The following is a 12,983-nucleotide window of genomic DNA, read 5'->3' on the forward strand; positions in this document are numbered from 1 at the left end:
TTTTCAGACTCAAGGGAGTGGGTGTGCAACTCGGCAAAAGTCAAGGGGTTCCAACTATAATTTTCCTAGTATATTTAGAAGGCTTATCGTTCTGATTTAAATAAATTATATATTTAACTAGAGTTGATCAGCAATCAGGTGACTGCAGAATAATGAGGAATGGAAACAAATATTTACGTGAACAGCTGACCGAAAGAATTTTGGCTTCGTCAATGTATCTGAATTATATGTGCCGTTGTAAGGTTTCTGATCATTTTCTGTATGTTATAAAATATCAAATTATTTATTTTATATAAGCTCAATCAAGGTTTCTTTTCGATACTTGGGAGGCTTGAGCCTTGACAACTCAAAAATCGAAAGAACACCCAAAGCTATCAGCATTTACGAGAATAGCTCAGGATGAGTCGCTTATGGAATGTGGAACAAAGGAAATTATTGTATCGCTTGTGAATATAGAAACCCTGGAACATCAACTTCAGCCACTCCCTCGTGGTTGACGTAAGTATTACAGTAAGCACACCAAATCACAAATGGGCATGCCATGCATAGGAACAAGAATATGCGGACGTTAGTTTTGCATCCACACAACAGGCGAAGAGGACCATTGGTGCAATTCGATGAAATCGTTGGACTTGCAGGAGATTTTTGCACTCCAAGAGGAATAACAATAAATAGGTGAAGAGGACCATTGCTGCACTTCGATGAAATCATTGGACCTGTGGTAGACATTTGCACCCCAAAAGAACAATAAACCTCGAACAACGATATATAACCTTGGGATAGATTCATTATGATGAAACCCTTTCTAGTAGATATCTGCACGCCAGAAGAATGAATACCTTACACGATGAAATCCTTCATATGCTGCACTGATAAACACCGCGCACTTTTGACATTACTACGTCCTGAAGGCATTATTGATCCAATAGAGCCACCAAATCGATCATCTAATCCAAAGACCAACAAAAAGAAATAAAACAAGGATGGCGCCGACATCCATGACCCTTTCTCAAGTAACAACAGAATATTACGAGACTTCTAATGAATAGGCCTGCTATGTCCTACAGTAAAACTCCCCACTCCACAGCATAAACCAAATGCAGTCCAGGACAAAAATCTGATGGAAACTCTCCTATAAAGAAAATTATGATATCCATCAAACCTGTTGGAAAGCCTGAGAATCAAAAAGAGAGAGAAATAAGGTGTGAAATCAGCATGCAACCACATTACCAGGCTTCCTCAATATACTTCTTTTGGGTGGCAGAACAGTTGGCCACCGAGGGAACCGCGAAAATTCATCCTCGCAAAACTTACAGTGATTTATTCAATTCCTATAAACCAAGCAAACCAGCATAAATAATTTTTTTTACCATTACGGCACGCATGCGTCTGAAGACAAACCACTGTTTGGCCTTTGTATTGTCAAGCAAGAGCTAATACAAAATTGCACGCCACAGGAGATAAAAAAGTTGGAAGTTGCAAATAATTCTCCAATAGAATCAACGAGCTGATGGAGATGACACATGCAGTAACATCCAGAGAAGGAATTCCAGAGTTAAAAGTTATATTATAACAGGAAAGTATACAAGGTGACATAAAAAAAATTTAAAAAAACGAAAGCAAATGAATTAATTAGAGAAAATAAACCTACACTAATCTAACCTAGAGTTCAGAATTCCTTCAAAACCAACTCCCTGGTATTGATCCCACCCGGTTAGACATGACAGACACCAGAACCCAAAGAAAAATAACAGTTTACAGGTTCCTCAACCACCTCATAAATGATCCTCATAAAAGTTCTAGCGCTTGTATCATCTTCCATATCTCCCATAAAACAACTACTGTACACAACTTGCCCAAAGATCCCCAGTCGTTGAAGCTCACACCACGAATTACATGTATCCATCAGCTGTCATATTTGCATAAACCAATCCATGCACAAAACCCAAACTCAAGTCGAGCAAAACTTACCCTCCCAAGAGCAGGTGATTCTGTCTTTCCTCCAATGGCAAGTTTCCAATCCATTGCAGGTTCCATTAAACCTCATGCTGTGGACGTCACGCTCAACCTACCACGAGCATAAAAACAAAGACCACCAAACAGGACAATATAAAGAAAACAGAGCAATCAAACACTACAAACATAAAACTTTAGGGATTAGAAACGCATGCCTTATTGCAGATTTCTGGGCAGCATCAGAGTTCACCCCCCCACGAGCTTTGAGAACCACTCCAAGTGTGATATTTGCCTTCACATATCAAAGACGAGAATAAAAAAAAATAGAGCATTCGGTGAAAAAAATTACATTACCACATTAAAACTTCAGAAGGAAAACATGCAGCAGAAGAAAAACCTCGAGCTCATCTGCCATGCCATTTTGCATCATTCCCTTTCCATTCAAGCACTCTTTCTCCAAAGGCACAATTCCTTTCTGCAATGATTCCAGGCTGTCATTCCCATCATTGTTGGCCACAAGTTGCTCTTGTCCCACCTCTGCACACATGCTCTCTGAACTGCTGCAAACAATTGCTGAAGCCCTAACAATCTCCACATGTGAAGTTCCATTGGTCAGCTTCCTACAAACATCACTGCTGTCATTCCCACAGTGCACTATTTCTGCACCACCTGCCTCTGCAGACCTGTTGACACCAGCCAAACCCTTCTTCTTCAAACAATTAACCTCAGCGTCCACTGTCATCTCTGGCTGATTGTCCTGAGAAACAGGTCTGGCAATACCATTAACATTTACATCAGGTGAGAATGTCCGCACCTGCCTGCTTGGGCAAACAAAGTCCATGTTTACCTGCTTATCCAGTTCTATTAGGTTATCATTTTTCCTCTCAGGCCAACGGTTATATGCACCATCAGTATTCTGTCTAACCACTTCAGTTTCCACAACCCTACTGACATTAGGTGCTTCCACAGATCCACCAATTACAGATTCAGCTACAGGAGACTTCTGCCTATTTGGGGATGCCCGTTTCTCAGGTTCATTCGACTTAAAATCATTTACATCAGCATCTTTTTTCCTCTTCAGTCGTCCCTCTGCAGATCCACCTTCACATTCCTCAGATCCATTTTCACCACCAAGTCTCTCAACCTGGTGCTGGCTTATAAGCCTAGATGGACGAGGCCGTTTGTAACCTTCTGGAAAGACATAAGAAGGAATCTGCTTCCTCCGAACATGAGATACATATATTTCCATTCCAGGCTTCCAGAACATATACATATTAACTGAATGCCTGAACTCATCAACTGTTCCACGTATGTCAAATTGTTGGCCTTCTTGTATTTTCACCCCTTGTTTCCTTTGCAAGCCCATAAAGAAGGCACAATGCGAACACTGTCTGGATGGGTCTACATACTCATTGGGGTATGGATGACACTGCAACATCCCATATGTGTCCCGCTCAATCTGTTTAAGGTGCAGAAGAGAGGAAAGCATAGAAGAAGGCACATCAAAATTGTGCTATAAGAACAGCCTGCATAGAATGAAATGAATTTTCTGAGGTCATGAAGAAAGTTCCAAAACACAAATGGAACTTACCTTCAGGGTCAACTGCCTCAATCGAGATTCAACCCTTCCCTTCCATAAACGGAGATCCTCAACATCTGCAGCAATAATGTCAACCTGCAGATAGTTTTTGTACGTTTCGAAGAAAAGGTAAGGCTCGAACAAAGCACTCCAGATGGCCTTGTTTAATTCGATATCCTAGTAAGGAGGGGAAAAATGAGTTTCACAATGGAATAGTAAAAAGACCTTGCTCAGCAATGCCACAAAGGATATCACAAATTTCATACCTCACAGATTTTATTGCCCGTCTGGAATTGTTCCATCATAACTCGGAGGGTGCTAGTTGATACATTATAGCTAGAGTTCATGCATGGATATGCAGGTGTAATTATAGGCATATGATGAGTTCGATCACGAGGGTTCTTGCGTGGATCCCACACAGGGAACCCAAGTTCATGCTCCTCAATGGGACATAACATCACAGGATTTGGCCAGCGCCATTGTGTATAGACTCTGAAGAATCGGGAGACAAGCATACTCGGCACAGCATTGGGATAAAGCTGGCAGACACGAGCAACTAACAAAGCCCAATTGACACCCCCAAGAAATCCAGTCACCTAGAAAAAGCAATGAAAAGAAAAGAAAACATGAAAAAATGAACATCCAAATAGTCAACTAATTCAAATAATACCAAGCCAAAAACCTCCAACTTACATTCGAGTATACACCACGCTTCTTAGCCCAAAATTTTAAGCATGTAAGCGTTGTGCGGAAATTCTACAGAAAACCGACATGGCTCAGAAATGTACACCAACAATAAGAAAACTACTAAAGAATGATGGAATCCTTAAGAATTGTAACCTCAACATTAGGGACAAGTCGAAGAATTTGATCTGCCACCCTGCAGCCGTTAAGACTTCGAACAGTTGCTTCATCAACATTGTAAAGCACAGATCCATGAGAGATGTCCAAATCCTGCATGAAAGTAAGTAGAGCAACACTACATACATCAAACGTAACATAAAACCGAAAGGAAAAAAAAGATCTACATTGCACGTCAACTGGATCTACAGGTAGTTGATTGTCAAACAATAGAGGATCTCAAATCTATGTTGAAACTGAAAAATAGCCAATAAGTACTACAGAGAACAATTAGCCTCCAGGCACAAAATTGCTGACACGGTGTAGCTGGTTGGAATAATTTTTATCACCTGCAGACATCTTCTGTGACATTTAAAATACAAAATGATATGTTCTAAGAAAGATTTTGTCCCATATATACCGAATATGTGCAGCTAGTTAACTTCTGCAATGAAGCCCCAATCAACCAGTCCTATGCCAGGCTCAACTTATTTCTCAATTTCAGACATGAGCTTGCAGGCCAACACAAAGTTCAAAAGCCACATTTCCATCCACAAAGTTTCTGGGCGCTAAAGAACAGATAATGATGCTTCTCTTGGTCGATGATGAGAAACATCTAATAGTGAACATGATTTTCTCAAAAAGTCCACAAAATTTGGAAAATATCACTTCTAGAAAAGTAAAAGGAGAAATAAGAGAACCTAACCACACAAAGGGCAAAAGTTTAGTATCCTAAAAATATAAGGAGGAGTGATCCTCTCAGTAAGCCCAATTTTGTAATGTAACATTAAAATATGAATGGAGAATTATGTGTTGCCAATAGATGCTGACTGCACTGCATAAAATAAAAACATTTTGTTCTGCTTTGAAAAATTTTGTCCATATCAAGAGGGCAAGCATGCTTTGCAAGAGATATGAGAGCACAGACTTGATTAAAAAAAAAAAAAAACCAAACTATTGAAATGACAAAAATATAAAAAAATGTAATGAAGTTACCAACAGGTAAAGCAGCAGACATAGTAAAGGACAATCTGCATAGAAAACAGGTCAAGAAACTAGGAATTTAAAAAAAAAAAATCACATTGATAGTCAACAAGACCAACTTACATAAGGCATGATATATATGCAGCATTTTAAACTACCACTTATTTAATGATCAAAGAAAAACAAAATAAAAGCAACTTGATTTGTAAATAGATAAAAGGCAAAAAGGACAGCTGCATAGCCTACCCAAGAGAAGCCGCTAAAAAAAAAGCAGAGAAAAAAAGATGAGATTGCAATATATTATAAGTTTAGATGATGGAATTGACATGGAATGGAAACACTAGGAAATAAAAGCAATACAATGACATGGACTGGCAATTTATTTTACAAAAAATATGGGAAAAATTGATTAGTTGTTAACAGACTTACTTCAGGAACAACTAAGAGGGAGATACTAGCATAAAGAAGATCTATAGATATTCCATGGAATTTGAATTTCATAACAGGAACATGAGCATCTGGCACAGGTTGTAGCTCAGTCACTTCATCCATTTCTGCCAAAATGTTATGCAAAATAATGAAAAAATCCTCCTGCAGACAGCACCCAACAAAACCAGTGTCACAAAATCATGCTAAGGTTTTAAATGTTTCGACATTAACCAAATGGAACATTTATAATTAAACCTCTTGGTTAACATAGGAAGGTCCAACACACAGAGTGTCAATGTCAGCCCCAGGTCCATGAACCTGTCACAACACCAAATAATATATAATACTCAGATATCGAATTCATTAGTTGCATGGCTATCCAGAAAATTAAGAGAGAACATTACAAAAGAATGACCAAGTGAAGAAACAAACCAAAGTATGAATCTGAAAAAAATGAGATAACAAAAATTCAGATAGACAAACCAAATTGCAAGTGCTTTGGAAGTAAGAATCTAAAAAAAATGAGAACGAAAATTCAGATAGACAAACCAAATTGCTAGTGCTTTGGAGGGAAAAAAAACAGCAATATGAGACAGCACATGAGCAGAGTATTATCACATTATATAACGAAAACTTAGGTGGGTCATGTAGGAAACAATGTAGATATGGTAGCATACTGAGATAGAAATATTCAAAGTAAAAGTATAACAAAAATATGCACCAGAATGTTGACAGACCTCACTCTAACTTCACAATACCTAACTGTATGAAATGGCTGAAATAGTAAGCAATTGCACACAATACAGACATAGCACCAACAAAGAATGATAAAAAAAGAGACAAATAGGCCTGCCCACAGGCTGAATTTTCTATTGTTTGGGCCAGGTAGGTGGGCTTTCTACTGCAACCAAGTAGCCAGAGATTGGTCCATTGAGTGTTGACGTCAGGTTGACAACCGATCATGAAATATATCAATAACTTTGAGATCAATCCTAATTTACATGGACAAGTCCAAAGGAAAAAAAGAAAAAAAATCCCTAGGAAGAGCAACGCTGGAACCTGTTAAGGTAATATAAGGATTGGCAAGAGTAAATAAATATCCCTCAAAATAAACAACAGCAAATCAATTCATAACAAATTCTTCGAGTCAGGCTAGTCAACCATTATTGTTTTTGCAGCTGTTTTGTTGCATTGTCATCAAGAATCCACTAGAAGTGAGTCATTCAAAATTCCTACTCTAGTTCATTTAGCATCCAAACAAATTGCAATGTCTTTCTTTTCATCCAGCTGCAAGAAAGAAAATAAACATGATGACTATATAACAACAAAGAAACTGAAATCTCAAGCTACAAAAAATATTACTATACGTCATCAAAAGTTGAAAGGAAAAAATCATCAAGATCTAGTTCTACCCATAAACCAAACCACTAAGGGCAATAACAATTTTATAATAAAAATGTAAGCATCACTAAAGATAAAAACAATATGTTAAAATGCAAGCAGCGTGAAGAACCAAAACTAATCCTAAAAATTGACACATAATAATGTCACAAATTTTCATCCATATCATAAATTGCTTTACAGTCATAATGCATCTAATTATCTGTAAAAAGCATTATCACTAGTGCTAAAAGGTTATAACGAGGATTTTGACAAAATTTCTAACTGGTTAATTGGTAAATAAGAATTCCATGATTCACAGAATTAGCCCCAGTGTAAATTCTTAATAATTATCGCTATGGTAATAATTATGGTTCTGGAAACTCAAGAAAGATATAAGAAAAACTAGTATTCAATATCCCAAAAAGGCATAAAATGTCTTACCCCTAAGCGATAAGATCCAAACGTAAAAATGACAGCATTTGCATCCTCGACCATTTGATCAGTGTACCCCCTCTGATGAGTTAATTGCTTAACCCAGCTTTTAACAATCTGAGAGTCCATCAAACGATACCACAAGGAGTCAAATCCATTACAACTGAAAAGAATGTGGAAAACAATTGAATCTAATATAGTACAGTTGAACAGGTAAACAGAAGGAGAAAAAACCAAACAAATTGCATGGAAAAATAATAGCAATTAATGATCACCAATCAAAACCATACTAAAAGTAGGATGATCACTGCACCCAACTTTCAAAAGCAACATTACGATCACTTTAATATTGTCACTGAGCAACTTACAAACACCAAGAAATATGTCATAAGCCAAGTTGTTATGCATTGCTTAAAAATGGTAAATTCAAATAATCTAACAAAATCCATGGTAGAAGACCTGGAAAGAGAATACATGTATGACACTTGATAAAGTAACTTAAATCTACAATCTACTTCCTTTTATGAGGAACTCATCCATTCCCTCAACGACAACATAAAGCGGCAAATTCAAATAATCTAACAAATTCCTACAGGGAAAGAGAATATGAAAATTTCTAAAGTAAATTTAATTTACTATCTACTTCCTTATAAGAAAAAAATCTTCCATGCCTGTAATGGCAATACACCTTAAGTGCCTTATAGAGAAAGACTTCCATAAAGCTTGCTAGGAAAATAGTAACCGAAAAAGAAAAAATAAGGCATAATTAGGTGCCTCGAGTTGTGTGTGTGTCTATATATATGTAAGATAAAAAAAATGAAATTTAATACTGTATGCACAAAATTTTAGTTCCTTATTATTTGTATAACTCATTCTTCACACTTTATGAGTCCTTATTTATTCCAAATTAGGTTCCTTGAAAAGCAATCAATAAGTCTTCCAATATGAGCTTTTGATTTAGAATTTGTGCGACGTCAATTTCACATAACTAGCAAATATGCAGCCCCTGAGAACACAGTTAGCAGCACAAAATAATGATTTCATTTCAGCAAACTGTTATTTAAAAATATGTATTGATGTTGACCCTCTTTACACTCCCTTGTCCACATCACTTAGAGCATCTGTTAATTATACAAGTTCTTGTTACTCCCAGACAATTCCTCCATGCTTCCATGCAGCATGTGAACCAGTCTCTTCTTTTCCACCCACCTTCCAAAGTGATTTCAGTCCAACTAGGACCAAGGACAAAGCTAACCAAGCTTGAAGTTGCCCTTGCCAACTGGCTATCGAGAATTATTTAGTAAAGTAAACCCCCTCGGTCACTTTATACAAATGTTTGCTAGAAACTTCTCTAGACATATTGTCTGGAAATGGACCCTCACTCCAGCACCCAACTTCTGTGCTGATTCACACAATAAGCTTGAGAATGTGAGCATCTGGCGAGAATTCATTTTTTTTTATTGTTTTTATGGCATGATACAACTTATTTGCTCATATAATTCCTTTGGCAATGACTTAAGAGGAGATGAAGATCATAATTACCATATGAAAATAAAAACAATCATACACTATACTTTCAATCTCTAATCTTCTTTTGCTAATTTTTAGTTCAATGATAGGGTCAGAATTCACCTAAACAAATCACTTGCACCATCCCTACGTAACCTTTAGCATAATCCATGAAACAAAAAACTTGAAATTTAGAGCCATTTTATTTTAGCTTTGATTGCATAGTCAGATCCCAAGCCTATTACAGATCCAATTACAAAGCTAATCTACATCAACAACCACATCAATTTCATCAAGATGACTGTGTTTGCCTCAGTTTTATCATCCATTAAACAAGAAAAATGTGCCTTTTCTTTCAAAAGCATCAACAGCACAAACATATGCTTGTTTACAAACGGAAGTTCATCACTCTAGACTTTCTTTTCTTCTGAAACACCAAATGCACTCAGAAAACACTCTTATACACGTCCTGACTTTGCATTTTTTTTGACTTGGAGATGCTCATTGGTACCCGCATTAAGTCAAGTTCACACTGCTTGTGCTCAGCAAATAGGAATGGGCATAGGTTGCATATAGTCCACCAGGTCACACAAACACCAACATAAAGTTGCACACTCCACTTAAATTTACATTTACTTTCTGAAATGATAATCATGCAAATCATGACTAAAGCATTTTCATTGCCTATACATGTAGCACCCTTGCCTAGGCAAAACTTAACTTGATTTGCGCTGGAGACCAAAAACACTCAATTTTTTTCATTGGCAATATATATGCAAGATTTAAAAAATAAAATTCTTCTGTAATGGCATAATTACTTCATTGGAAAAGATTGGCACTTTGACTTATTGATTGTCTACACTCGAGATCATTCTAGAAACAAGTTATAAGAAGATGTTAATTAAGAAGTCAAAGATATCATCCGTGCTGGAGGAGGAAGAGAGATCAAAGATGATAGAATGGACCTAGTGAATAGTCAATCAAGGAAGCATGCTTGCCAGCTAAAAACAAACGTAGATTACTTTGTTTTATATCCTCCATGTTCCAGACCTATTTATATTCCGGAATCCAAGCAAGGTTCCTAATAATCTCTCAACAACTGATCATTCCTAATAATCTCTCAACAACTGATCACTTCTTTTCCTCATTTCCTACTAGAGCGATCCAAGTGCAACAATTGATTCTCTGCACTCGGGTTCACTCTAGATAGAAGTTATAAGATGTTAAGGAAGAAGTCAAAGCTATGGTCCATGCTGGAGAAGAAACGAGGGAGGAGGAGAGGGCAAAGACAATAGAATGGACCTAGTGGATAGACAATTAAGGATGCATGCTTGCCAGCCAAAAACTATCATAGATCATTTTTGTCTTATATTCTCCGTGTTCCAAACCTATTTATATTCTAGAATTCAAACAAGATTCCTAATAATCTCTCAACAAGTGATCACTTCTTACAAAACTTAACTCGATTTGAGCAGAGACCAAAAACATTCAACATTTTTCCTTGGCAATACATGTGCAAGATTAAAAAAATAAACTTCTCTTGTAATGGCATGATTACTTCATTGGGAAAGACCAGTGCTTTGATTGTCTGCACTCAAGTTCACTCTAGATAGAAGTTATACGAAGATGTTAATGAAAAAGTCAACGCTATCATCCGTGCTGGAGAGGGAACGAGGGAGGAAGAGAGGACAAAGACAACAGTGTGGACCTAGTGAATGGTCAACCAAGGATGCATGCTTGCCAGCTAAAAACTATCATAGATCATTTTGTTTTATATTCTCCATGTTCTAGACCTATTTATATTTCATAATCCAAACAAGGTTCCTAATAATCTCTCAACAAGTGATCACTTCTTTTCCTCATTTCCTACAAGAGTGATCCAACTACAACAGCAATTTAAAAGAGAACCTGCCAATTTTTGATGTCATTACAATTTCCAAGCACATGCCTAACAAACATGCTGCTAATAAGAAAATCATCTGGAACATACAAATTCCATATTTTAACTATGATATCTTCCCTAAAAATTTTGAATATCTACCGGCAGAAAATTTAGAAAGCATTAGATAAAACTCTAGATGAATTGACTCAAATGTAACCACTTTTCTAACATCTAACACATTCAATTATTCCTAGTTATTTAGCTGATCTACTACATAAATTGCTAATCAATTCTTGACATCATATCTAAAAACATACCATAAGAACCCAACCTATGAAAAGTGAAATTCAATAAGAAAGCTATCTTAGGGCATAAACCAAGAAACAAAATTCAGAGTGAATAATTTGTTAGATGGAAACTTTAAAAGATATTACCTTGTCTATCTCTTGTAAAACCTCCTCTCTCTTTGCAGCTTCCTCCTTGCTCTCATAGAGACCAGCATCAACCAAGAACTTCCGCATAACAAACACATATTAGAACACCAAGATTTTAAATATATAAACAGGTAATTACAAGATGATACCACGAAGGGAGGAGGAGGAGAAGAAGAAGCAGAAGAAGGGGCATACTTTTTCTAGTTCCTTTGTTCTCTGGAGATCCGCCTCAGTGGGCCCAGCAGTGGAGATAGGTTTTGTTATGCCATACTGCCTTAGAGGCGGTGGCGGCATTCTGCCCATGGCATCAGAACTACCCATCGGACGGCCCAATGAAAGCCCTACCCAAACCTTAAGCGAAAAATAAGAACGTCCGCAGCACTGAAAGCCCAAGAGCGATTCAAAGAAAATAGGACAGCTAAGATCTTGGAGACACGAAGAAGAAATCCTTAAAACGAAAGGGAAAGTTCAAGAACCAACACTCAAAAAACGGTCTTTGACTCAGATCTTCGAGAAAATAACATCAATAGTGACAGGATCAAAGTTCACAACCCTAAAAGCAAATCGATACACCAGCTCTGCGCGATGGCGGAGACGGTAAGCACCTCGGGAACCCTAGAACCAAAGGAGGACGAGAAATTGATCCGCGCTGCAGAAATCTAACAAGGGCAACACTTTCAAGAAGAATTCAGCGATGGGAGGAAGATCCGACGATATTAAAAAAAATATTTTCAGCAATCCAATTCAGATAAAAGCGTTCCTCTCGTCAGATCGAAACCCAAAAATCTTCGAGAGGAGGAAATCCAGAACCCAAACACCAAATCCGACCGCAAAAACGATAGATAGATTCGAGCAAGAAATTATATCCAGCGAAGGAGAAAGAACAAATAGATCTCTCCGAAACCCTAGAAAAGGAATCCTAGGCGAAATCGAGGAGCAAAGGAAAGGGGATCGAACCAGAAAGAGGATCGGCTCTGCAGGGCTTCTTCCGCTGAGGCGATCTGTGGATCCGCCACCGGAGGGAGGCGGCGAAACCCCAAATACGCGAGCGGTTTCCCGGGCGGCGAAGCGGGGGGCAGAGAGAGACAGAGAGACGGCGAGGTCTTGCACGGTAATCACGGAGCAGGGAGCGAGCGCACGTGTTAATACGGGGAGGTAATTATATTATTATTAGGATTAGAAGCGAATAAAAGGAAGCCGGGTTTGAGAAGGTTCCACGCGGTTTCCCAGCGGCGACCTTTAAGCGGTTTTGTGGAGAAAAATTATATCCTACACCGCGTTTACGACGTGTTGATAACCACAGCCGTTCGTTTCTATCTAATAATCACAGCCGGTGGTTTTTATCTAATAATCACTGCCGCTTGCTTTCTTTGATAATCACAGCCGCTCGTTTCTCTTTGATAATCACAGCCCGCTTCTTCCTATAGCAATATATATCACAATAAATAAATAAATATGATAAGTGGCATTCAAAATAAATATAAAAATTTAAAAAAATAGCCGTGATTGGCGGCGTATAGGCCGGCAGAAAGTAGCAGAAGGCCGATGAAAGGCT

The 12,983-nt window shown here is 37.8% G+C and overlaps 1 protein-coding gene and 1 long non-coding RNA gene across 4 annotated transcripts; both read right to left on the reverse strand.

Moving 5' to 3' along the window:
• Positions 1–418: 418 nt before the first annotated feature.
• LOC149751580 (uncharacterized) lies at positions 419–1,507 on the reverse strand. The gene is made up of 2 exons (XR_016397932.1): positions 1,231–1,507; positions 419–1,132 (listed from the first exon to the last, which is right to left on the reverse strand). It is a non-coding gene; the product is annotated as an uncharacterized LOC149751580 (long non-coding RNA).
• A 40-nt stretch (positions 1,508–1,547) lies between these two features.
• LOC103710229 (nuclear poly(A) polymerase 4-like) lies at positions 1,548–12,633 on the reverse strand. 3 transcript variants are annotated; one of them, XM_008795880.6, is made up of 12 exons: positions 11,624–12,633; positions 11,429–11,506; positions 7,613–7,720; positions 6,044–6,106; positions 5,789–5,950; positions 4,376–4,489; positions 4,229–4,291; positions 3,802–4,131; positions 3,548–3,712; positions 2,354–3,415; positions 2,172–2,248; positions 1,548–2,068 (listed from the first exon to the last, which is right to left on the reverse strand). In XM_008795880.6, exons 1-12 carry the CDS (start codon positions 11,747–11,749, stop codon positions 2,044–2,046), a joined length of 2,373 nt encoding a protein of 790 aa, XP_008794102.4. In that variant the 5' UTR covers positions 11,750–12,633; the 3' UTR covers positions 1,548–2,043. The 3 variants fall into 3 exon arrangements, with proteins under 3 accessions (XP_008794102.4, XP_008794101.4, XP_088565635.2); XM_008795879.6 differs by having other exon boundaries at positions 1,998–2,248; positions 11,624–12,606; XM_088709509.2 differs by lacking the exon at positions 11,624–12,633 and having other exon boundaries at positions 1,998–2,248; positions 7,613–7,766.
• Between the last annotated feature and the right edge of the window lie 350 nt (positions 12,634–12,983).

The sequence above is a fragment of the Phoenix dactylifera genome, chromosome 12 (assembly GCF_051530095.1).
Source record: "Phoenix dactylifera cultivar Ajwa chromosome 12, Ajwa_hap1_PhDact_Kaust_v1.1, whole genome shotgun sequence".
In the NCBI taxonomy this organism is placed as follows: Eukaryota; Viridiplantae; Streptophyta; class Magnoliopsida; order Arecales; family Arecaceae; genus Phoenix; species Phoenix dactylifera.